The sequence below is a fragment of the Pelodiscus sinensis genome, chromosome 1 (genome assembly GCF_052426305.1).
Source record: "Pelodiscus sinensis isolate ZL-2025 chromosome 1, ASM5242630v1, whole genome shotgun sequence".
In the NCBI taxonomy this organism is placed as follows: domain Eukaryota; kingdom Metazoa; phylum Chordata; order Testudines; family Trionychidae; genus Pelodiscus; species Pelodiscus sinensis.
This window is the reverse complement of record NC_143052.1, coordinates 39166240-39192335: the sequence shown is the minus strand read 5'-3', so window position 1 is coordinate 39192335 and position 26096 is coordinate 39166240. Positions and strand designations below refer to the sequence as shown.

Below are 26096 nucleotides of genomic sequence, written 5' to 3'. Positions count from 1 at the left end.
TGGACCAACCCAGCAGCACCCAAGCTGCTCTGCCCCAGGCGTCCTGATTCAGCCGCTGCTGAAACTGACCAGCAGTGGCTGAATCAGGACGCCTGGGGCAGAGCAGCTGGGGTGCTGCCCGGTTAGTCCAGTAGCGCCCAGAGCAGCGCTACGGGACCAACTGGCAGCGCCCCAGCTGCTGTACCACAGGTGTCAGGAGCAAAGCCGCGGAGCACGGGGGCAGCGGGACAGCCCAGACGCACCGTGGCTGTCCTGCTGCCCTCGGGCTCCGTGGCTTTGCTCTGCTTTGTTCCCCGTCCCCCTGGTCTGCAGACCAGGGGGACGGGGAGCAAAGCGGCGGAACACTCGGGCAGCGGACAGCCCAGACGCGTCCGCGGCTTGGCTCTGCTTTGCCCCCCGTCCCCCTGGTCTGCAGACCAGGGGGACGGGGGGCAAAGCAGAGCCAAGCCGCGGAGCACGCAGCCAGCTGACAGCCCAGACACGTCTGGGCTGTCAGCTGACCGCGCGCTCCGCGGCTTGGCTCTGCTTTGCTCTGCTTTGCCCCCCCGTCCCCCTGGTCTGCAGACCAGGGGGTCGCGGGGCAAAGCAGAGCCAAGCCGCGGAGCACGCGGCCAGCTGACAGCCCAGACGCGTCTGGGCTGTCAGCTGGCCGCGTGCTCTGCGGCTTGGCTCTGCTTTGCCCCCCCGTCCCCCCCCGTCTCCCTGGTCTGCAGACCAGGGGGACGGGGGGCAAAGCAGAGCAAAGCAGAGCCAAGCCGCGGAGCGCGCGGTCAGCTGACAGCCCAGACGCGTCTGGGCTGTCAGCTGGCCGCGTGCTCTGCGGCTTGGCTCTGCTTTGCTCCCCTGTCCCCCCCGTCTCCCTGGTCTGCAGACCAGGGATACGGGGAGGGCAAAGCAGAGCAAAGCAGAGCCAAGCCGCGGAGCACGTGGGCAGCGGATAGCCCTGTCCGCTGCCCGCGTGTTCCGCCGCTTTGCTTCCTCTCCCTGGTCTGCTGGAGACCAGGGAGAGGAAGGGCCCCGTTCGTAACTGCGGATCCGACATAAGTTGGATCCGCGTAACTCGGGGACTGCCTGTAGTTTTGGCCTTCCCCATATTCCCTGGTAATGAGTTCCACAGGTTGACTGTGTATTGTGTGAAGAAGTACTTCCTTTTGTTTGTTTCAGTCCTGCTGCGTATTAGTTATAGTTGCTACATATTAAACCAAAAAGGCACTTAAGAATGTGTTTAATCTTAAACATTTGATGAGTCCCGTAGCTAAGTACAGGCAGTCCCCAGGTTACATGGATCCGACTTACATCGGATCCCTACTTACAAACAGGGTGAGGCAACCCCGCACTAGCTGCTTCCCCCCAGCAGACCAGGGAGACGTGAAGCTAGCGGCTCCCCCACCCCCAAGCAGACCAGGGAGACGCGGAGCGGCTTTTCTCAGCAGACACTTCAGCTTGAGAATAAAGGACTGAGGGAAGTGAGGTGTGGGAGAATAAAACTGAGCTCTGGAGAAATGTTTGGCTAGAGTTTCCCCTACAATATGTACCAGTTCCGACTTACATACAAATTCAACTTAAGAACAAACCTACAGTCCCTATCTTGTACGTAACCCGGGGACTGCCTGTAGTGAAGTGTTTAAGTCAGCTCTTGGTTGCTAAAAAGTGTATGCAGTTAAAGGAATTTTTTGGTTGGCTATCAAACAAAAATATTGACGCCATTGGAGAAATGTATAGATATATCCACTTTATTTGAATTGCTGCCTAACCTACCTCCTGCAGCCACCATAGAATCATAGAATCATAGGACTGGAAGGGACCTCAAGAGGTCATCGAGTCCAGCCCCCCGCCCTCAAGGCAGGACCAAGCTCAAGGCAGGACCATCTTCCCTTGTTTTCTGATGCCTCTATCAGAGTCCAAGGTGGCAGTGGGGCTGTGAATAAGATTAATTCCTTGATGTAATTAGCAACTATTTCTCCTTTAGTGGGAAGGCTGTATAGAAGACCTGATGGGTGTCCTTGATTTCCATTTTGTGAGCTGCATTTTCATGGGACCTAGAGTGTTTACTGCTTTTGATCAAAGTAGAATTCTGCTGTAAAGCCCCTTTTTCTTTGTTGGCCTTTAGCATTATTTATTTCTGATACTGTTTTCCATTTGTGAGTAATACTGCCTTTTTTGTCTTGGGGCTCTATCTCTATTTTTATTGATTTTTTTTTTTTGGCTGGGTTCTTTGTTGGTTGCACCCCTGTTTTTTTTAAGAGCCACATAAAATCCCATTTTACTTACACATTTTTATAACCAAAAACGTTTGCTGTCTGCTTCGCTGTCCCCCATTCTACAAACAAAAGTTTTCAAAGATTATTTTTCTTTCATTCACCCATACAAGAAAAATTAATCTTATCTTATGCATCTCTGAAGAAGGTTTATAACAGCGTTGCTGATATTGTATTGTAACTAAATAATTATTTTTTATCTGTAGCCCCGTCTGTGATATTGAAGTGCCGGAAAGACTGTTATCCTCCTATGATCAACTTAAACATTATGATCTTGTGGACAGATGTGTCCGTGTACCTGTCAGGGAAGGAACTGAGGAAGAGATCATGTTGGTTCACAGGTGTGATATTGGGTATAATGTTTATTACATCACCCAGGTTCTATCTGATGTTTACAAAAACGTTTAGTGTATTTTGCTGCTGTGAAAGGTCCTGACCTAGCAGAGATTGCCAATTGTCTTCAGCACTAACTGCATACAACTGAAGCTCTTTACATGTAAAATTTAGTAGTCTTTACACAAAACTAGTCCAACTTCACCAGTAAAAACTGAACACAGGAAAAATGAGAATTTGTATAAATCAAATAGAAAGATATTGGGGGGGTTAAAGAGAGGAAATTATCCAAGATAAATTGAACTACATAGAGAGGTATTGCATTTAATTCTGCAGTAGGCCTGAGAGGGACTCTGTCATACATATTCAGAGACAATGCCCCGATCCCTGAGCTCAGTAGGTCCTGGCCACAGCTCTGGTGCAGTCTTAATTGTCCTATGTTGTGTAGTGATTTTTTTAATGTTGATTTTACTTACATCAGGATAAAACCACCAAGTTCCTTTTACATATAGAAAATCAGGCCTCAAAGAGGTCAGAAGCCAACATGGTGACCCACTACCTCCCACCCTCAAAAGACATGTAAAATTCTTATTCTTCCTAATGGATAGAGCAATGGATTGGGACTCCCAGCTCAGCCATTGGCCTACTGGCTGTCCCTGGTCAAGTCACTTCACTTCCCTGTGCCTAACAGAGACAATGGTACTGACTGCCTTTACAAAGGAATTGGATGAAAAGTATAAGAGCTATTTATTTACTTACTTATGTTGAAATGTCTTATACATGTTCACACCTGATTCATGTGAGCTTAGGTCAGCTCTTTTTTTTAATACAGTGAACTTAACTCCTGTAATCCCTTCATTTTGGCGTCACTACTTTATATTTATCTCTATTAGGTAGCTGCCATCACTGTGTCTGTCCTCTAGCTAGGATGAGACTATGGCACTTGTTACATGGGAGTAAATACAACTGAGCCAGCATGGAGATGCAAAAGATATAAACCTGGTCCTTCTTCCATGGAGCAAGGGGAGAATTTGGAACCCAACCATGACTCTCAAAAACACAATATCAATCCTTCATCAACCCTTGAGGCAGAGCATCACTGCATTGCTCTTTTCTCAGAGCAAATTGCAAAGTGATAATCTCTCCCTTGGATGGCAAAGTAAGAAGGTGTTTTAAGTACAGATGCAGCATACCCAGCTAGCACAGGATTAAATAGCAGTGTAGACAATGAGGCAAGGGTTCAGCAAGTGGAATAGAGTAGTCAACACATCGGAACCCTCAGAGTGCATGTCCTATGCAGGGTCTCTACACACCGAAGCAGTGTCTCTTATATCTACCCTGCTGTTCTTGGGAGTGTAGTGTTCTGCTTCCTTGCTGCCTCAGTCTTCCCCTGCCTGAACCTTTCACTATGACATGTGGTTACTAACACTTTGGCTACGTCTACACTGGCCCCTTTTCCGGAAGGGGCATGTAAATTTCACCAGTCGTCGTAGGGAAATCCGCGGGGGATTTAAATATCCCCCGCGGCATTTAAATAAAAATGTCCGCCGCTTTTTTCTTATTCAAAGTAGGAATAAGAGCCTCCAGAAAAGGGCGCTTTTTCCGGAGGATCGGGGCCAGTGTAGACGCTCTTTTCCGGCTTTTTTAAAAGCCGGAAAAAAGCGGCGGACATTTTTATTTAAATGCCGCGGGGGATATTTAAATCCCCCGCGGATTTCCCTACGACGACTGGTGAAATTTACATGCCCCTTCCGGAAAAGGGGCCAGTGTAGACGTAGCCAATGGCAATTGTGAATGTAGTCTTTCACTGTAGCATGTAGCTAAGTAGGTACACAACACCATAAATGAAGACAGTCTAAATGAGAGGCCTCCATGAAGGCTGATAGCAGTCTCCAAATTGAACAGCTTTGCAAACAACACTTGGTTGTGCTAAGACCAGTTAATAGAAATGATAGTTGTTATACTCTCATATGACCCAACATCTCAGTTTTGATATCCAGAACACCACTGGATATGTGGGACTGACATTCTAGGTCTCGCAGGCTTGCATCAACCCCTTATATTATCATATACTTGTTTTCTTTTTGCATTAATAGAGATTTTTCAGGCCAGATCTGAATTCAGTTAACCTGCTTTCTTTCTTTTTTTTAATTAAAGTTCCGAATACTTGGAAGTTATAAAGAGCACCCAGACAATGAATGAAGAAGAACTCCAAAGAGTCTCAAAACATTATGATGCTGTTTACTTTCATCCGGTATAAGGGCATTGCTTTGTTGTAATTTATATAAGTGTTTACAATGTTGCATTAGAAGCACATTTTGTATAGCTGGTAAAAAATAGCCAACATTTTTTGTTTAAATATTATTGTAGTTTTTTTCATGAGGAACATACAAGTATCAGTGCAATTATTTTAATTGACAAACATAACAATACCACATCTGCACTCTAACCACATCACCCAAATGAAGCATAGTTCTGGAATTTATCTTAAACTAATAAAAATAGGGAGTCAAGACCAAAATTTTCCTCCTATAATTCTTCCCGTTTGCCTATTTATGACTCCTGCTTCACAATGCTGCATGATTTACACAAATATTTCCAGTAAAAGTCACACTTCAGTTTCCATTATCAAATTCTGCTCTCTGTTACATTTATGCAATTCCAACTTAATTGGGGAGGGAACACTTCAGAGAATTTGCTATAGCAATGCAAACCATATCAGTTACGCTTAATTTAAATAAGTTTATGGGTAGCTAATGATAATCACGAGATTTCTCTTCTTAGAATACTTACCGCTGTGCTAAACTAGCAGTAGGAGCAACTTTGCAACTGGTGGATTCTGTGATGTCCGGAAAAGTGCACAATGGAATGGCATTAGTAAGGTAACAAAGTGGTTAAGAGTTCTTACTGAAACACAGATCCTCACAGGGTGCTGGCAGCAGGAATAAAAAATGAGACCTCTTGATCTAAATATATGAGCCTTTACTGCCTGAGATAAAAGATGTCTCTTAGCCATGGCTGTCGCAGCTTATTGATCTCTAGCCACTTGACAGGGACAGTGCCATCCCAAGCTGGCAGTGGCTACATTATTTTTCAGCCAAAGTTCATTCATAGTGAGTAACCATATGAAGCTTTGTTTTAGGCCTCCAGGTCATCACAGCCAGCGAAATGCAGCCAATGGATTCTGTGTGTTCAATAATGTTGCTATTGCAGCCCAGTATGCAAAAAGAAGATACGGTCTACAAAGGTTAGTATATATTTGTCTCTGGGGCAGGTTTTCAAAGGCACAAATGCCAGTTAGGTGTCTAGCTCTCAGTGAAAATCCATAGGTATTTGGCACCTAATTACCGTTGTGCCTTTAGTAATCTTCTCTTCTGTTATTTACCATTCTATTAGTGTGGTATTTCTAGTGAATATTTCCTTTTGATTTATGCAGAATTCTCATTGTTGACTGGGATGTGCACCATGGGCAAGGAATTCAATATATATTTGAAAAGGATCCCAGGTTTGTAATTTTCCTTTGTATATCAGGTTGGTTTGTTTTTGTAGAATAAAACCCAGCTTATTTTGAAAATAGAAATTCCTACAGAATGCCTCTCATTCTTCTAGGTACTTCATTCTCTTTGAAATTGTGTTTATTTATTATCATTTTGTCAAACAGAAACAAATCTTTAAACCCAATTAAAAACAATTTGCAAGTCTACTCTAGAAAAAACTGGCACATTATGAGCCTGATAGCTACTTTTATTTGCTGATAGAAAACTCTTTCTACATTACTATCCAAATATTCAGTGAAAAGCTCGTCTAAAAAAATGGTGTTCTTCTGTCTTCTGAAAGGCACAAACTCTGAGCCCATCAGCTACACCCCTGTTTTACAAAATAATCCTTTTATCTGGCCTTAGAAGGGTCTATGTCAGAAACTTACAGCAAATGTGCCCCTGCTGAATTTGATTATTGTGATGGACTATATAGAGCTTTTCAAGTAAGTGAGAGCCAATTCAGAGATATTAGTGGAGAGAAAGATGGGAAATGTTTGCTACTGAAGGCCTGTTGTTATGCGTTCTGTGAAATGAGCCAGAAGGTTAGATGAAAAAAGATCCTTCATAACTTTTGTTTCAATTTGGTCTGTTTCTTCTTTCTTTCTTTCAGTGTTCTCTATTTCTCCTGGCATCGCTATGAACATCAGCAGTTTTGGCCCTTACTCAGAGAGTCTGATTATGATGCAGTTGGTCAGGAAAATGGAAAAGGATTCAATATAAATGTACCTTGGAATAAGGTAAATGTTGCTTGACAGCATAACAGTGCAAATCCAATAGCTTTGTCTGTCATGTGTTCAAGCAGTGTCTTAGCAATTTTAAAAATAATACTTTTTATCAGAAATGCTTTGATTTGATTGTGTGACCTTTGCCAAATATTCTGGCAAATGGAATCTCTGTGAGAAAATATGACTTCCAGTGTGATGAATTAATCAGTCTGTCACCAATTCATACATTCTTCCTTTACCTGTACGTTATTTAGTTAGGCCCCAGTAGAGTAAATAATTTAAGCATATGATGAAATCCATCCCTCTTCAGCCAAGAACTTAAGCACATTCTTAAGACCCATTGAATTTGTTTGCTTACATCCTTTGCTGATTAGGCGTGGACGGCTGTATTGGGAACTTAAAAGATAACCTTAACAACTGAGGCTCTAGCTTTGTATTCAGTTCTTTCTTTTTAACCATTACACATGCTTTTCCCTAAAATTTTGGAGGAACTTGAGACCAAGATCCACAAAGCGACATAAAAATTGTAGAGCTCAGCTTTGCAATGCCTAACTTTTAGGCACCTCTAAAACCACAAAACCTGAATTAGGATGCTAGATGCTCCATACAGTAATTGGGGGAGAGATAGGCACTTGAGAAGGCCAATGGGAGATGCAGGTAATAGGGGGATGTTCGAAGTCCTTCTTCTCTGAGGGTATGTCTACACTACCCCGCTAGTTCGAACTAGCGGGGTAATGTATGCATACCGCACTTGCTAATGAAGCCCGGGATTTGAATTTCCCGGGCTTCATTAGCATAAGCGGGGAGCCGCCATTTTTAAATCCCCGCTGCTTCGAACCCCGTGTAGCGCGGCTACACGGGGCTCGAACTAGGTAGTTCGGACTAGGGTCCTATTCCGAACTACCGTTACTCCTCGTGAAACGAGGAGTACCGGTAGTTCGGAATAGGCACCCTAGTCCGAACTACCTAGTTCGAGCCCCGTGTAGCCGCGCTACACGGGGTTCGAAGCAGCGGGGATTTAAAAATGGCGGCTCCCCGCTTATGCTAATGAAGCCCGGGAAATTCAAATCCCGGGCTTCATTAGCAAGTGCGGTATGCATACATTACCCTCCTAGTTCGAACTAGGAGGGTAGTGTAGACATACCCTGATAGAGTTAGGCTATGTCTACACTCCACATTTATTTCAAAATAACTCCTATTATTTTGAAATAACAGAGTGTGTGTCTACACAACAAGCCCGTTATTTTGAAATAATGTCAAAATAACAGGCTTCTTCATCTGACTTCTATAACCCTCATTTTACGAGGAGTAAGGGAAGTTGAAGGAAGAGTGTTCTTTCTTTGACTTCTGCCTACTTTGTAGACAGCACCAAAAGCCAAGTTAAGGTACTTTGACTTCAGTTACACAATTAGGCTATGCCTACACTGTGAGATCTTCTGGCAAAAAATATGCTAATGCGGGACTCATTTGCATGAGTCATGATCTCATTAGCACATTTTCTGCCATTTCTTTTTGCGCAAGGGGTTTTTGCACAAAAAGAAGCAGTGTGGACGGGAATTTTTTTGTGCAAAAACCTCAATTTTGTGCAAGATCCTTATGCCTCTCCCGTCACTGGGTTAGTTTGCAGTAAAAAATAAAACAAATGCATTAACAACAGGACATAGGTTAAATGAGCCCAAGTAAAAGGAATACAGTTAGAAAGGGGTACAATCGAATAAAAATTAAAAAAAAACCATCTAAAAGTCTAAAACTTACAGAACACTAGAACTGGAAGGGACCTCGAGAGGTCATCAAGTCCAGTCCCTTGCCATCATGGCAGGACCCAGTATCGTCTAGACCATCCCTGATAGATGTCTGCCTAAACTGCTCTTAAATATCTCTAGTGATGGAGATTCCGCAACCTCCCTAGGCAACTTATTCCAGTGTTTAACCACCCTAACCATTAGGAAGTTTTTCCTAATGTCCAACCTAAACCTCCCTTGCTGCAGTTTAAGTCCATTACTTCTTGTCCTATCCTCAGAGGCCAAGGAGAACAATTTTTCTCCCTCCTTGTGATACCCTTTTAGATACCTGAAAACTGCTATCATGTCCTCTCTCAGTCTTCTCCTTTCCAAACTAAACAAGCCCAGTTCTTTCAGCCTTCCTTCATAAGTCATGTTCTCTAGACCTTTAATCATTCTTGCTGATCTTCTCTGGACCTTCTCCAATTTCTCCACATCTTTCTTGAAATGTGGTGCCCAGAACTGCACACAGTACTCCAATTGAGGCCTAATCAGCACAGGGTAGAGCGGAAGAATGACTTCTTGTGTCTTGCTCACAACACTCCTGTTAATACATCCCAGAATCACGTTTGCTTTTTTTGCAATGGTGTCACACTGCTGACTCATATTTAGCTTGTGGTCCACTATTTCTTCCTAGACAGTCGCTTCTCATTCTGTATGTGTGAAACTAATCGTTCCTTCCTAAGTGGAGTACTTTGCATTTGTCCTTATTAAACTTCATCCTATTTACCTCAGACCATTTCTCTAGTTTCTCCAGATCATTTTGAATTATGACCCTATCCTCCAAAGCACTTGCAACCCCTCCCAGTGTGGTATCATCTGCAAACTTAATAAGCAAACTCTCTATACCAATATCTAAATCGTTGATGAAGATATTGAACAGAACCAGTCCCAAAACAGACCCCTGCGGAACCCCGCTTGTTATGCCCTTCCAGCAGGATTGTGAACTGTTAATAACTACTCTCTGAGAATGGTTATCCAGCCAGTTATGCACCCATCTAAGTTGTATTTGCCTAGTTTATTGATAAGAAGATCATGCGAGACCGTATCAAATGCCATACTAAAGTCTAGGTATACCACATCCACCGCTTCTCCCTTATCCACAAGACTCGTTATCCTATCAAAGAAAGCTTTCAGATTGGTTTGACATGTTTTGTTCTTTACAAAAATCATGCTGACTGCTACTTATTACCTTATTATGTTCCAGGTGTTTGCAGATGAATTCCTTAATTACTTGCTCCATTATCTTTCCAGGCACAGAAGTTACATTGATTGGTCTGTAGTTTCTTGGGTTGTTCTTTTTTCCCTCTTTATAGATGGGCATTATATTTGCCCTTTTCCAGTCTTCTGGACTCTCTCCCATCTTCCATGATTTTTCAAAGATGATAGCTAAAGGCACAGATACCTCTGTGATCATCTAACAAGGTATACGCTTTGTTCAAGATGGTTTCTCACATTCAGTTTTCAGAGACTTCAGACTAGGAATGTTAAATATTAGTTAGGAAGCTAATCAAGTAGTCGATGGAATTTCCATCAACTAGTCAATAAGGGGGTTTGCTGCGGCTCTGCTTTTTAAATGTAATAAGAGCCTGATGGGAGCTGAGTCCTGACAGCTGAGTCCCAGTTCCCACCCGGTTCTAGATGCTATGGCTTTGCTTTTTAAAGAGATGCAACGTCTGGGACCCGGTGCGAGCCAGGCTCTTACTACATTTAAAAAGCAGAGGCGCAGTGTCTGGGGCCTGGCTCGCACCTGGGACTCTTCGGTCCCATTTCCCCTGCTGCACCTCTGCCTCCTTTGCCCCTTGCGGAGATGGTGCTGCAGGGAACTGGCTTTTAAGTTGGCTCCCCCCAGTACTGGCTCCTGCTCCCTCTCCCTCCACCCCCCCGCTTCCTCTGATACAGAGGTAGTAAGGGGAGGGCAGAGGGACTAGTCAAGCAGTGACTCGACTAGTCACTTACATTGCTACTTCAAACCCCCCCCTTGGTTGAAGAAACCATCTTTCTTAGCATACAAGAACTCTTTTTCCCTTCTGTCAGTCTAGTGATGAATGCCAAATATGGCTTCTGTCTTTACCTATACAGGCAGTCCCCGAGTTACGCGGATCCGACTTATGTCGGATCCGCACTTACGAACGGGGCTTTCTCGCCCCGGAGCTCGCAGGCAGTGGGACCGCCCAGAGCGCAGCGATCCCGCCACCTCGACCTCCGGGACGAAAAAAGCTGCTCCGGGTGCCCCTGGTCTGCTGGGGACCGTCTCCAGCAGACCAGGGACACCTGGAGCAAAGCCGGGGAGGCGGAGGGGTCCCGCGCCTCTGAGGCTTTGCTCTGGCAAAGCCGGGGAGGCGCGGGACTCCGCCACCGCTGCGGCTATGTTCCCGGTGTCCCTGGTCTGCTGGAGACGGTCCCCAGCAGACCAGAGGCACCGGGAGCAAAGCGGCAGCGGCAGCGGCGGCGGAGTCCCGTGCCTCTGAGGCTTTGCTACAGCAAAGCCTCAGAGGCGCGGCACCCCGCCGCCGCTGCCGCTTTGCTCCCAGTGCCTCTGGCCTGCTGGGGACTGTCTCTAGCAGACCAGGGACACCTGGTGCAAAGCCGGGGAGGCGAGCGGTCCCGCGCCTCTGAGGCTTCGCTCTGGCAAAGCCGGGGAGGCGCGGGACTCCGCCGCCGCTGCCGCTTTGCTCCCAGTGCCTCTGGTCTGCTGGGGACCGGCTGAATCTGGACGCCAGTTCCGACTTACATATAGATTCAACTTAAGAACAAACCTACAGTCCCTATCTTGTACGTAACCTGGGGACTGCCTGTAACTTCCAAAGTTCTATGACTTTGTTTCCAGAGGCAGGATGATCTCATGCTCTTCTTCCCTTGTAATGAGCTTCCTATTCCCCTGCATGTAAATGGACTTCCATTGTTTTCATTCCACTAAACTTAGTTTATAGGAGACAGGTAAATACAGGCAGTCCCCGGGTTACATAGATCCGACTTACATCGGATCCCAACTTACAAACGGGGTGAGGCAACCCCGCACTAGCTGTTTCCCCCCAGACGACCAGGGAGATGCGAAGCTAGCGCCCCCTCCAGCAGACCAGGGAGACGCGGAGCGGTTTTTCTCAGCAGACACCTCATCTTGAGAATAAAGGACTGAGGGATGTGAGGTGTGGGAGAATAAAACTGAGCTCTGGAGAAATGTTTGGCTAGAGTTTCCCCTACAATATGTACCAGTTCCGACTTACATACAAATTCAACTTAAGAACAAACCTACAGTCCCTATCTTGTATGTAACCCGAGGACTGCCTGTAGTGCATTCTAACTTGTCTGGGAGGGAGCTTGTTTCTCCTTGTTTGGCCACAAATTTTAAAGCAGAGTATCATTTAGTATCCATATTTCCTCATGTGCTGTTAATACCTAAATATTACAAAGCTATTAGTCACCAGAGTGTCTTTAGCTGCCAGAAAAGACCACAGTGCAGTTTTAAATTACTGTAATATTGTATACAGTCCTGATTCAGTTGCTTAGCTCTTGAGGTTCAGCCACCCTGTGTATAGAACACAGATATGGATTCTTTTGAGGGTATTCCTCATAGTAAAGTTTATTCAAGCTGTGAGGAAAGTGACGTAATCTGGTGAGGATGGAAGCTCCATGATCTTGTTAGCTTACTAGCTTTGTTACCAATGTTTAAAATTTGATTGTCATTGTCTTTACATGAAGATTGGCTTGGTCAGAGAATGAAATACACATTCCTTTGTGTATGTCATGCCTGTTTACCAACTTCTCCAACATGCCTGGTTTCAACACAGTTTTGTCATCATTTTACTATATATCCATACATCTTAATAGACACTGCATATATACATCAAAAGAATATAAATGCTCAGTGAGTAATTCATTTTCAAATGATACTTCAGAAACTATATTTTGTACAAAAAAATTATTACAATAATGTGCAGGGTGTGAAGACAGACCTGCTTAGGGTCACAACACATAAAACCTTTTGTTGATCTGGCCCCTAGAAAGAAAACACATTACTTTATCAGAAAAAGAGAGTTGCTTCATATCTCCTACATTGTTTTTTCCAGGTTGGAATGGGAAATTCAGATTATCTAGCTGCATTTTTCCATGTGTTGCTTCCAGTGGCTTTTGAGGTAAAGTTTTTGTTTTGATTTTTTAATCAAAATAATAATCATCCTGTTATCCTTTCTATATTTTTTAAAGTGGTGTTTTTATAAAGACGTGTAAGTATTGGAATGCTGTAAGCATTTGAAATGCAGTTGTTCCATTGTTCACTGAGAGGAGTGTCTGAGTGATTGATGCCTGAATAGTGAAATATTGACATGACTGAGGTGGGTTTTTTAATATATTCAGTGTAAAAGACTGAAAGGAAAACAATACAAAGACCCGAGTCATGCAGTCTTTATTCATGTGTGCAGTCCAGTTGGCCGGACTGAGCCCATGGATTGCAAAAATTCCATATGAATATATCTTTGTTTTTTCACAGTTTGCTCCAGAACTTATTCTGGTATCTTCTGGATATGATTCAGGAATTGGTGACCCTGAGGTAAGCAATTTTACAGGATTTTTCACGTTCTCTCTTTCATGTAATTTTATTTTTAAAGTACATTTATATGTAAAATGTCATAATTGTTTAGCTACTGATAGTTAGATTTCACTTTGACCAAACGTAATCCTCATATTTCAGGCTTTAAACTAATCTTGAACTTCCTAGGGATCTGGCTGAGATGTTTATGGGTGGGTTAGCGGAGATATAGATTTTCCCACATGTTGCATATTTGTCTAAATATTTGGTGCTGGTCCCTGCAGGAAATAGGACACTGCACTACATGGATAGGGGATGACCCATATTAGCAGTTCTTATGTTACCAGCTATGTTGTCCAGAGTTTCTATTTCTTTCTAACATTTTCCTGGTTTCAGGGTCAGATGACTGCTACTCCGGAGTGTTTTGCCCACCTTACACATTTCCTAATGCAGTTAGCTAACGGAAGGTTATGTGCAGTTCTAGAGGTAAAGTTTTAAGTGTCTCATTTATTGTATATTTTTGGAGGGAAGGGTCTCTGTAGAAGAGTCTCACACCTCTAGCCTGCACCTAGAAATAATCTGGGTGAATCTTTACTTGAATCTTTACTTGAATGTGAGGCACTTTTTTTTTTTTGAGAACCAGGAATGCAAGAATGGTTAAGATTTTACACTGCTCTTGTGTTGTTTAGGACAGGGGTGCGCAAGAGGCAGCTAACAGGCTGGATCCAGACTACCAGATCTGGCCTGCGTCTGCCTTGCTGGCACCCTTACTACAGACGATGGCTGCTAATTACTCTGCAAGCTGGGCAGGAAGGAGAAAGCTTTGTGTGCTGTCCTCCTAGCAAAATCTCCAAGCTCCCATTGGCCAGTTTCCGGTCAATAGGAGCTAAGAAATTTTGCTGAAGGCAGGAGCAGCAAATGAAGCCTCTTTCCTCCCTCCCTCCCTGTGCTGGAGCAGAGCCACCTGGAGCAGCGCCTCCTCCCCCTCCCACGCACACAGGCAGAGAGCCTGTCTCAGGTTCAGACAAAGCTGCTGGCTGGGAGCTGCCTAAGTAAGTACCTCCCAGCCAGAGCCTGCTTCTGGCATTCCACCCCCTCTGTCCTCCTAACTACCTGTCCCAGGCTACCACCCAAACGCTCTGTATCCCCTCTCCCCACCTCCTCCAGGTCACAACTGTCTCTCGGACTCTGCACCCCCTTGTACACCCCTCTCCCAGGCCAAAATCCTTTCCTGTACCCATACCCCCTCCCTGATCCTGTACCCCATTCTCCTGCCCCATGTCACCACTCAAACCTGCTGCACCCCCTTTCTCTCAGATCATAACTCCCTCCCTGACCCTGCACCCCCTCCCCCAGGCCAGAAGCCTCTCCTGCAACCATATCCCCTCCTGGACCCTGCACCCCAAACCCCTGCCCCAGATCATAACCTCCTCCTTCATCCAAACTCCCTCTGACCCCACACTCCCTCCTGCATGCCAGTCCTCTATCCCAAGATCCTCTCAGCACCCCTCCCACCAATCAGACCCTGCACCCCTCTACAGAAATGCAGCCCTTGACCACTTACCAAAATCTTGGAGTGCCCCACCCCCATTAAAAATTATTGCCCACCTCTGGTTTAGGAGAACTGCATGATTTTTAAACTGATATTTTGCAGTCTATGTTTTTAAGGAAGAGAGAATTTATATGACAACTTTATATTTTGATAAAAAAAATATAGCTCTCAATATGGGTTTATAGTGCTTGTGCACAGCCAGTGAAGAGCTACTCCAAATCATATCAGATCCATTCAGAACAAGACTGAATTTCGGACATTTTTGTAAGTAATAACCTTTGCTCCAGTAGAGCTTTTAAAGATTTCAGCCTAGGTACATATTTATTCAGGAGTGGAAACCTTATTGATTTCTCAATGTATTTATTAAAAAACCTCTACGTGCCCTACCTACTGCCACTGGAAGCTTTCTTTTTAACTTTGAAAATGTTTTGTCTTTCAAAGTATTTCACTGTGCAGCCTTCACACTCACTCTCTCTCCAGTATTCCAGATTACTGGTGGCTCTTGTGAGCACATTGAGTTTGCAGAGATGTTACTGCTCATTCAAGGCATCCAAGCAGGATTTCTTTCTTAAGATGAACCCATTGCTCACCTAGTATTCTCCATGTACTCACTTTAAACTCCTCTCCTCTGCTTGTTACAAAGTTACAGTTGCAGCCCCCTCCTTCTAGCTAAGACAGAAGCAAGCATTGTCCTCTGAGGCTAATGCCATGGGCAGCTCCATAAACAAGCTACTGGAAGTAGTCTGCCAACTGCAACTCAAGTATCTCACCAATGAAGGTCACTGCTAAATCCGCAGGCCAACCACATTTCCTAATTTTAACAAATGCTATTTGTGATAGTCCCTGGCCCTAGTTATGATCCGCTAGTCTTAGCAGAAAGGCCAAGAACTGAAAGGGCATGAAAATTAAAATACCTGGAAAAGGCTCTTGAAACCCATAATTACTGTACATTTATCTTTTACTATTAATTGACTCTCAATGGAGGAATAGTGGATTTTAGTCTCCAGACTATTTTAGTCTCCAGACAGTTAGTATAAGTGTTGCAACTTTTTAGCACTAAGGGCATGTCTACACAGCAGAGCTAAAGCCAAAATAAGCTACGCAACTTGAGGTGTGTCAATTGCGTAGCTTAAGTCAACATGGCTTACTTTGATTTTTGGTGCTGTCTACACAGCAGGAAGTCCGAGTTAGAGCATGCTGTCTCCAACTTCCCTTACTCCTCATAAAACAAGAGTTACGGGAGTCGAAGTAAGAAGTCCTCCAGTTCAACATTATTTCTATATTATGTCGAAATAACTTCTTGTAGAGTAGATGCAGACTGTTATTTCAGAATAACTGATGTTATTCAAAATAATGCTGCTGCATAGACATAGCCTAAGTGTATATCAAAAGAGATATTTGCAGATGAAAATGAGTTTAATAGACACAAGGCTTCAAGGGTGAGATCTTAATAGCATGCCTGACCCTTTTATGTTGGGTAAGAGAGCCAGAGAAGATGAAGGAACCCTAAAATTCCTTCTTCCATCTGGGAGAAGAATTGCCTTGTGAAAGCACTGTGGAAGACTCATAATGCTGCCTTCAAGGACCCTCTCATGAGCCCTGGTAAATAAGGCCAGTCAGGTGTGGAAGCAGGGGGGTGTTTTGTGGGCTAGTGCTGCAGCATTTATTGTTGCAGAAATTTAGGGCTGGGCTGGTATGGGCTGGGCTGTGACCCATATGGCAGCCCAGAGAGACTTCAGCTGCTTAGATAGGGCCCCAGAGCTGTCTAAATTATTCTGGGGACTCGCCAACCTCTAGTGCAGCCCAGAACCAGAGGGACTGCCTCGTAGGCAGAGTTCTGTGCTGTATCCCTTAAGCTATGTCTACGTAATTAGACACACATGGCTGACCCATGTCAACTAACTTGGAGTTGTTAAGGGGCTGTCTAACTGTGGTATAGACAGACTGAAGTCCTTGGACCATGCAATCTGGAAGTATCCCAAAACTGAGGCTGCAGTGTGGGCTCAAACATCTACACTGCATTTAAACTGCCTTTTATCCTGAGCCCCATAAGCCCAAGGCAAGGGCCAAACATAGAGTTTTAATTGTAGTGTAGATGTATCCTTGCAGAATCTCACTCCCAGTTCCCCATTGGGGGAGGGGAGGAGAGATGGGGAGGATTTCCAGTAATGCATCCAAACCATGTTATGCTCCGTGGTATCATTTTGCAATGATGTATTTTAACAAGTTACTTCTGACTATGTGTTTTTAGATTTAAACAGAATCTGTAGCTGACTATTTCCATGGCAGTATCCATTAGATCCCACTTTCCACACGCTCGTGCTCCACGCTTTGCATTTCCCCACCCTTGTGTCCCGCCCCGATACAAAGTGGCGGGACTATCTCAGACCTATAGAGGGTGGGGAACCCCGATGGGCCAGCGTTTATTCCACCTTAATTCCGCGGCCCGTCGGGGACATCAGTTGGCGGCTCCTTCACGGGGCCCTGAGCACGGGCGTGTACTTGGCACGGTTCACCCCAATCCCAGACACCTGCCCCTTTTGCGGCGTGAGGGAGAACCTGGCGCACGCCTACCTTGAATGCGCCAGGTTGCAGCCCCTATTCCGGCTCCTCCAGAACCTCTTATTGAGGTTCTGGCTGCACTTCTCCCCTCACCTTTTTATTTACGCACACCCAATCCGTGGCCCCACAAAGTCGCGAGACCTCCTCGTCAGCCTCCTCCTGGCCTTAGGGAAAGATGCCATCTATAATAGCAGGAGAAGGATGTTAGACGAGGGGGTTCTCTGCGACTGTGGGGCCTATTTCCGCTCTTCCCTCGTGTCACGAATCCGGGCAGAGTTCCTCTGGGCGGCGTCCACTGGCTCCATCGACAGCTTTGAGGAGCAGTGGGCGCTGTCCGGGGTTCTCTGCTCGGTGTCCCCATCCGGCTCCCTTATTTTAAACCTGTGACCCGCACTCCTTGACCCTGTTGTCATTTTTTGTCCCCCGGATTCAGTTGAACATGGGTTCAGTGTCCCTCCCATAAGGTTGGGGAGGGGCTTTTAGAACGTGGCCACCTTCCCATGATTTCAAATAGGCCATTTAGCTAACATCCAGACATATTTCAAAAGGTGGATGCTGAATATTATTATGTGAAAAATACGCTTTCTCCAAGCATGTTCATAAAATAACAATGCTTTTACAGATAGATTAATATGTAAGTGTTCTTTGCAAGACACAGACCATGGTTTAATTTTCCTAGGGCGGATACCATTTGAAGTCATTGTCCGAATCAGTCTGCATGACTGTAAAAACTTTGCTTAGAGACCCTCTCCCTCAGATCTCTGGAGAAATGGCACCATGCTTAAGGTATGAATCAAGAAATATTTTGTTTCATGCTGTATTTGTGTCTCTTCTTACTGTGCTTGAAAGACACTGATTGTACATTGAATTGGAGCTGTCTGAGCGTGAGGTAGAAATTAAATAATATCAGCATTTCATTTTTTTTTTTTGCTTTCATCATCAAGCCTAAAAGTGTAAAGAAAACTACATTAAAACTTGAATATGGGAAACAGAACATTTCATTAAAACACTACAATTTGTAGAAAATAATAAAAATTCTCATTCCTTACATTCTTAACCTTGTTTCTCAAAAATAATTAAACGGTACTCTGAAAATAGAGATATGCAAATTAAGAAGTTAGATCCCAATCCAGAAAGTTATTCACGCACATACCTAGCTTTAAGCACATTAATAGTTCCATCAATGGGACAGTTAGGCCTGTGCTTATAATACCATGCTGAATAAGGGCTTTAATATGCTGCTAGAATGTATTATTTTCTGACTCTGATCACTCCCACTCCAAAATGATCAATTTATGTCTGATTTTGTTTTCTTCTTCTGACATTATTTCCAATTATTAAAATTAAAATAAACTCAGGAGGGGACTTTTTTGCTACCTCTATCGTTAGGCGTTACTTCTCGGTAGACATTCACATCAGTCAAAGCTGAATTCATAATGCTGTGAGTGGCCATACAAAATAATAATGGCCAGTGAATGGTGGGCTATGAATGCACACATCTTGTCATAAATCCAGGTTGTAATATCTCTGGGGCAGTGACTCTCTCGTTACTTACTGTTTGTACAACACCCAGCCCAACTGGGCCCTGGTTCCTGATTTAGCAATAATAATATGAAACAAACCTGTGGCTTTCAACACAATGCAACAGCAAAGGATATATCACTAGTTTAGTAGTCCCCAAACCTGCCTTGTGTCTGCCCCTTGTGCTTGCACAGAGTCCCACTGATTTCACAGTAGAGATATTAAATACCAGTTAATAGAACAGTCGAGTAATCTTATGAATTCTTATTGGTTACTTGACTATTCTATAGTCCCTAGGGGTGTGCTTCAGCCCCACTCCAGAGGAGCCCCCTGCCACTCCATGCTGCTGCCTCTGTATCTGAGGTAGTAGGGCAGGATGCCAAGCAGGAGCTGGTCCACAAGGAGAACCAGTTTAAAAATGAGCCCTTCTCATGGACTGGCTGCCTGTCACCCCATGCTGTTGCCTCTGGTAGAGAGGCAGCAGCACAGAGTGGCAGCAGCCCTTGTCCAAGGCGGGCTGAGCTCCCAGACACGGCACAAGTCGGAACTGAGCCAGGCTGCCTGCCTGGCTGGCTTCTACTACACTTTAAATGCAGAGCCGCAGCAGGGGTAGGTCCCAGACCTGGTGCAAGCAAGACTGAGCTGGGCTGCTGGCCAACCTGCTAAAAAATTTACTGGCGGGGCGGGGGATACATGTAGTTTATAGAATTAACCTATACGCTTTTGCTTATTGGTTAATCCATTTATCAGCTACATCCCTACTTCACAGTGTGTGCATGGATGGATCTGACTGCAAAGTTGGTGTCCTTAATCTTCTGAAGCAATGGAAAGCTGCAATACAACAGGTGAAATTCTGGCCTCACTTAAGTCAATGGCAGTTTTGCCATTGGCATTTTGGGAGCCAGGATTTCACTTGGTAGTGTATAAATGTATGCACTTCTAAGCATGGGCAGTTGGTGAAGGCATGGCTGGGGGAGGCAAACCCCACTGCCAGCCTCACTCCTTCTTCTGAGGCCCAGCCCCTTCCCTGCCCCCATGGGGAGGTGGGGCAGTGCACCATGTGCATGCTCCCCCTCCCAACCATGAGGAGAGGAGGAAAGCAGACAGGCGTGCACTCGCCCCAGCCTCCGTAGCCCCGGGGAGGGCAGAAGACATGTGGCATGGGCCCCAGCCTACCCAGCCCCAGAGTTGCCCAGGTTCTTCATTCCTGGAGCCCCAGGGGAGGAAGGAGGAAGGAGGGCACTCCACATGACATGGCCTCTTCAGCCCTGAGGAAGGCGCACGGCATGGCCCCAGCCTCCCCAGCCCTGAAGGAGGTCAGCGAGCACGCCATGTGGTCCCAGCCTCCCCAGCCCCGGAGGACGGTGTGCTGCGTGGCCTGGCCCAGCCCTGCCTCTCCATCCCTGGAGCATGGGGAGGGTAGGCCCTGGGGGCAGCAGCACTCTGCCCCAGAATGCCTACCACAGGCATTCTGGGGGAGGAATGTGGGCAGGGCTTGGGTGGTGGTTTGGGAAAGCAGAGCCTTCCCCTGCCTTACATACCAGACACCCTTGCTTCTAAGGTAATGAAAGAAATATGTTCACACTACATGTAATGGAACTTTAAACTGTATATTCTTCAGCCACTAGGCGGCCCTGTGTACGAAAGACCTTATACAAATTAACCTCAACCATAGCTGCATGATCATTTGGTGAACACATTTGGTGTGTTACTTGCTCACAAGCAAGCTCTGTAACCAGTCAATAGCCAGTACAGGACTGTAATACTAAACATTTCCTTTCATTTTCTGTGGCTGACAGTTGAAAGTAATGTTACTTACAAGTAACATGTCCTTCTTTTTGGTTTTTCTAGCCCAGACTTCAGAAATGGAGTCTTTATGTTGAACTTGGCAAGTAAACTTTCCTATATTTTCATCTGAACTGATGATGCTAATCACTTATCTTTTGTAGTGCTATTGAGTCTATACAAAATGTGAGAGCTGCACATAAACCATACTGGAAATGTTTGATGTATGAAGGTAATTGCTGTTCTGTTTCCTTTTGCTAATGTGCTCAATCAATATGGTACATACTTGAACTCTAGAAAAAGTTGATAATTAGCATCAATAGGTTCACATAACTTATCTATTTCACAGGAGCATTGTGTGGCACTTCATTATTCAGAGCCAAATCCTCTGCTAGCGTAAATTAGCATAGCTCATAAGAATATAAGAACAGCCGTAGTGGGTGAAACCTATGGTCTGTCTAGCCCCGTATCTTATCTTCCATCAGTGCCCAGTGCCAGATGCTTAGAAGGAATTAACAGAACAGGGCAATTATCAAGTGGTCCATTCTTTGCTTTCCTGTCTCAGCATCTGGATGTCAGAGGATTATAGAAGCCCTGAGCATGGAGTTGCATCCTTGACCATTGTGGCTAATAGCCATTAATGGACCATGAACTCATATAATTACTTTTTGAACTCTGTTATCATTTTGGCCTTTACAGTCTCCCGGTTCACAGATTGACTGCGTGTTTTGTGAAAAAGTATTTTCATTTGTTTGTTTTAAGTCTGATGCCATTACTTTCATTGAGTGATCCTTTGTTCTTGTGTTATATGAAGGGATAAACAATACTCCCTTGCTCACTTTCTCTACACCATTCATGATTTTATAGTCCTCTACCACATCCTTCCCTAGTCATCTCTTTTCCAAGCTGAACAGTACTAGTCTTTTTAATCCCTCTCTTCATATGAAAACTGTTCTGTTCCCCTAATCACTTTTGTTGCTCTTATTCCATTGCTAATGTATCTTTTTTTGAGGTGGGGTGACCAGAACTGCATGTAGTACACAAGCTAGGGGTGTACCATGGATTTATGTAATGGGATTATGATATTTAATGTCATTTTAGCTATATCTTTCCTAATGTTTCCTAACTAGCTTTTTGACTGCCACTGCACATTCCCAAGATCCAAGAGTCATCATCGTCTTTCTTGAGTGGTAGCTGCTAATTTAGACCCCATCATTTTATATGTATCATCAGGATTGTGTTTTCCAAAGTATACTACTTTGCATTGATCAGCTTTGAATTTCATCTGCCATTTTGTTATCCAGTCACCCAGTTTTTGAGATCTCTTTGCAACTCTTCACAATCAGCTTTGGCCTTAACTATCTTGAGTAATTTTGTATCATCTGCTCACTGTGTTACCTCACTGTTTAGCCCTTTTTCCAAATCACTTATGAATATGATGAACATTTATGAATAAGTCACACTACAGATTCCAGGAGGATTCTGCTATTTGCCTCTTTCCATTCTTAAAACTGACCATTTATTCCTATCCTTTGTTTCCTGACTTTTAACTAGTTACTGATACACGACAGGACCTTCCCTTTTATCCCATGACAGTGTAGTTTGCTGAAGAGCCTTTGGTGAATGACCTTCTCAAAAATGCCTTTTTGAATGTCCACGTACTCTATATCCACTGGATCATACTTGTGCATGTTTGATGACCTCCTCAAAAAATATTAATAGATTGGTGAGGCATGATTCCCTTTACAAAAGCCATGTTGACTCTTTCCCAGCAAATTGTGTGTATAAATGTGTGCAACAATTCTGTTCTTTAGTATAGTTTCAACCAGTTTGGCTGGCATTGAAGATAAACTTACCAGCCTATAATTGCCAGGATCATCTCTGGAGCCCTTACTAAAAATTGTTGTCACATTATCTATCCTTCAGTCATCTGGTACAGAAATTGATTCAAATGATAGGTTATGTATCATAGTTAGTAGTTCTGCAATTTCATATATAAGTTCCTTCACAACTCGAGTGAATACCATCTGCTCCTGATGACTTATTACTGTTTCCATTTATCAATTTGTTCCAAAACTTCCTCTATTGACACCTCAGTCTTGGATAGTTCCTCAGATTTGTCACCTAAAAGGCTCAGGTGCAGGAATCTTACTCATATTGTGTGTAGTGAAGATCAATTCAAAAACTTAATTTTGCTTTTTTGCAGTGGCCCTCTCTTCCTGGTGTGGTTCACTTACCAGAGTTTATGCTGCTTTTATTTTCCTCAATAGGATTTGACTTCCAATATTTAAAGGATTTTTTTTACCTGTTACTGCTTTTGCTCTGTTTTTTAGCCATGGTGGCATTTTTTGTTTCTCTTACTATTTTTTTTATTTGGGGTATGCATTTAATTTGACCCTTTATTTGTTTTTAAAAGTTTCCATGTAGCTTGCAGGCATTTCTCTATTGTGACTGTTCCTTTTAATTTACTCATTTTTGTGTAGTTCCCTTTTCTGAAGTTAATGATACTGTGATGGGATTCTTTAGTATTTCCACCCACCTGCAAAGATGTTAATTATATTATATTATGGCTGCTATAACCAAGTGGTTCAGCTATATTCACTTTTTGGACCAGATACTTTGCTCTGCTTAGGATTAAATGAAGAATTGCCTCGCCTCTTATGGGTTCCAGGTGTAACTTCAGCATCCTCGTGGCCAAGATGGAGTCTGCTTCACAGGCAGCTCTGGCCAGGAGAAGGTGTGCACTGGAATGCATCAGGGAAAGTCCCTTTCACCCCAGGGTCACCTGTTCCAAATCCCCCAGAGACCGCACCAGAAAAGTATAAGAAACCTAACAAAGGGATATACTTATTTACAGAGGGACGAGAGGAGAAGAACAGGGGAAAATATAGTGGGAGTGGTCTAGGGCCTGTTCAGTCTGCTTCTCACTGCCACCGGTGGTGGTGTGGGGATGGGCCAGAACTGTGCTGCTGGCATCATGCCCCCTACTAATGCCCCAGGCCATGTCACTCAGGGGAGGGGGCTGGAGGGAAATGATGGGGCCTTAAGCCGCTCTGCCCTGATCTTTTGGCTACCTGCTGCATTGCTCCACTTCCCACCACCAGTGACTGTAGGGGAGTCCCATCCCTCCCCTGAGCAACGCCAGGGGAGCAGAGCAGGCTGGAGCCAGGTTGCCCCACTTCCCACTGGTGAGTTTGAGGATGGACCTGACTTCTGCTGCTTCCTAGGTCACCTGGGCTTGGTGGGGCCTCTTAAAGTGTGGGACCCGGGGCGGTTGCCCCAAGCTGTCCTATGGCTGGGATGGCTCTGTTTGTACCAGCCAGGCAAATGCAACCTGTTATGGTAAATAAATACAATTACACATTAATATGTAACATTTTTAGTGCCCAGGAATCACACTTGTGTTTTATGATACTTGTGAAATCAAAAAATGCATTTTTTTTTCTAGAAACAGCTCCTTTAAAAGATCTCAGTACCAAATCACAACAGGTGATGGAGGCTCAGCTAACTCAAACTAGTACACATCCCACAGCAGAGCAAGCAGTTGGGAACACTAATCGTGATGAAGCCATCAAAACAGACAAGTTTTTGGAATCACATATGAAAAGAATTCTCTTTCCAGTGCCTCCTGTTAAAACAGCAGCATCAATTGTCTCTAAAGCTGATGCACATTTTCTACCATTATCTCTTCAAGTGGAGATGGAAATGAGTGCACAAGAACGGAAAACTCTTGTCAGGTCGGCATTATGTATGTGGCTATCAACTTTAATGTTGAGGAGAGAGCGTGGTATATTGATTTGGACACAAGACGGGAAACCAGTGACTCTCATCTTGTAATCCTAGTTCTTAGATACTAACTTTCTCTTTTGCCTCGGCCTCACTTTACTTCTGCCTGAGTTTCTCCATCTGCAAAGTGGGATACATGATATTTACCTCCTGTGTCAACAAATCTCTTTGTAGTGCTTGTCACTAAATGTAATTTAATCAAATTTAGTGCTGTTTTTTATGCTAAAACCTTTTGCAGAAATATACAAATTTCAATGAAGTTTTCAGTAGAAAGTTTTCTGCGGGCCAGGGCGCTCTTGTCATTTCTAACCAGAGGGAGGAAGGCCTGAATTAAAAATCTTGAGTTTTTTTAATCCAAAAAACAACTATTTTGACACAGTTCTGCTTTGGAAAGTGTCCCAAAGGATTTTGTGGAGTGAAAATAAAGCTCAGGACCTTAAAAATTCTCATGAAATAGAACAGTCGTCCTCTGATCACCTCTAGTTCTTTGAGGACAAATGTTCAACATCTACATAATACTTTAGAAGCCCTTACTAATTAACATTGCCACTGAAAATCACCCTATAAGTGTACTATTCAGAATCTAACAAATTGTTAGATTAATTTTTAATTAATTTAAAAATCTTATTTTACAGTGGATTTGATGCAGAGCTTGTGAAGGAAGAGAAAGCTTTGCTCTCTCTTCAGAATGTGGTGGCTGTCTTAGATAAAATACTAAAGAAGGAGGTAATGAAAACTGCCTTGATTATTTCCCGTGTTTCTTCTGCTCTTTGATTCTTCTTCATTGTTAGCTCAAATATATCTTTTCCTACTCTGCTAGTCTCCATCAGATTGTATCTGTGTTAAAATTGTGCCTACTTACTAGAGTAAAGGTGACAGAGGAGGAAGTAAAAATCCCCCTAGTGCATTAGGCCTACCCAGATCTTTAGCTTTGGCTCTTAAGGGAGTGCAGAGGGCTGTGTAGTAGATGCTTCATGCAAAACTGGGCAGGGGGGAATTAGAGCCATGACTATACAAACGAAAGTATAATTGCACCCCATAAAGGAGTGTCACAAATTATTCCTTTCCCAGTGCATGTTGGGAGTAATTTTCCCTTTTGGATATACCATTAGGGCAGTGCAGTTGCATATCATCCCTTATTGTGGCTTGCATGCTAAATCCGCAGTTTAACCCTTTATGATTATTTCTGTTGATATCGGTGTCTGAATAACAGTTTACTCAGAACCAAACTTGTCTCTATGTGAAGCAATAATCCTCTTTGTTTTGTTGAAAACAGGGGTCTCAAACTGGCCCGCAGGCCACCTCTAGCTGGAGCAGTTATGCAATCTGGCCCAAGAATCCTGTGGGCCAGGAGGGGAGCCTATCCATTATCATCCCCCCCCACTGCAGTTGACCTAGACATTAACTAACTAATCCTTGCAAGTAGGTATGTGTTGTACAGATAGGGAGACAGGAAGGGGAAGTGACTTGGCTAGGATCACAGTGATTACAGAACTCAGGGCAGCCTGATTCCCAGACCAGTGTTTGTTCTTCCTGAACTTTGCCTACTTGTAAACTGAGCAGAGTTGATCTGTAAGTCATTGAGACACAATAACCATGGAACCCCATTGTGCCATTTGAGAGCAGCTATGTAGTATAACAACCAAACATTCTCTTTGCAGGTAGTGAGCCATGAAGACTTTTACCAAATTTGTTAGGCTATATAGCTAATGCTCTTTTCACGCAG

At 44.1% G+C, this 26096-nt stretch overlaps 1 protein-coding gene across 2 annotated transcripts in view; it reads left to right on the top strand.

Annotated features, from left to right (window-relative positions):
• The window catches only part of HDAC10 (histone deacetylase 10), a 40659-nt gene that overhangs the window by 2582 nt on the left and 11981 nt on the right, over positions 1-26096 (top strand). For both annotated transcript variants that reach the window (XM_075928159.2, XM_089778854.1), the window contains exons 3-15: positions 2465-2599; positions 4749-4845; positions 5376-5473; positions 5734-5838; positions 6028-6096; positions 6741-6867; positions 12707-12772; positions 13126-13185; positions 13561-13650; positions 17958-18064; positions 20749-20816; positions 24033-24321; positions 25006-25096. In XM_075928159.2, the coding sequence (XP_075784274.2) occupies positions 2465-2599; positions 4749-4845; positions 5376-5473; positions 5734-5838; positions 6028-6096; positions 6741-6867; positions 12707-12772; positions 13126-13185; positions 13561-13650; positions 17958-18064; positions 20749-20816; positions 24033-24321; positions 25006-25096 (1402 nt within the window). The remainder of the gene's footprint in view (positions 1-2464; positions 2600-4748; positions 4846-5375; positions 5474-5733; positions 5839-6027; positions 6097-6740; positions 6868-12706; positions 12773-13125; positions 13186-13560; positions 13651-17957; positions 18065-20748; positions 20817-24032; positions 24322-25005; positions 25097-26096) is intronic.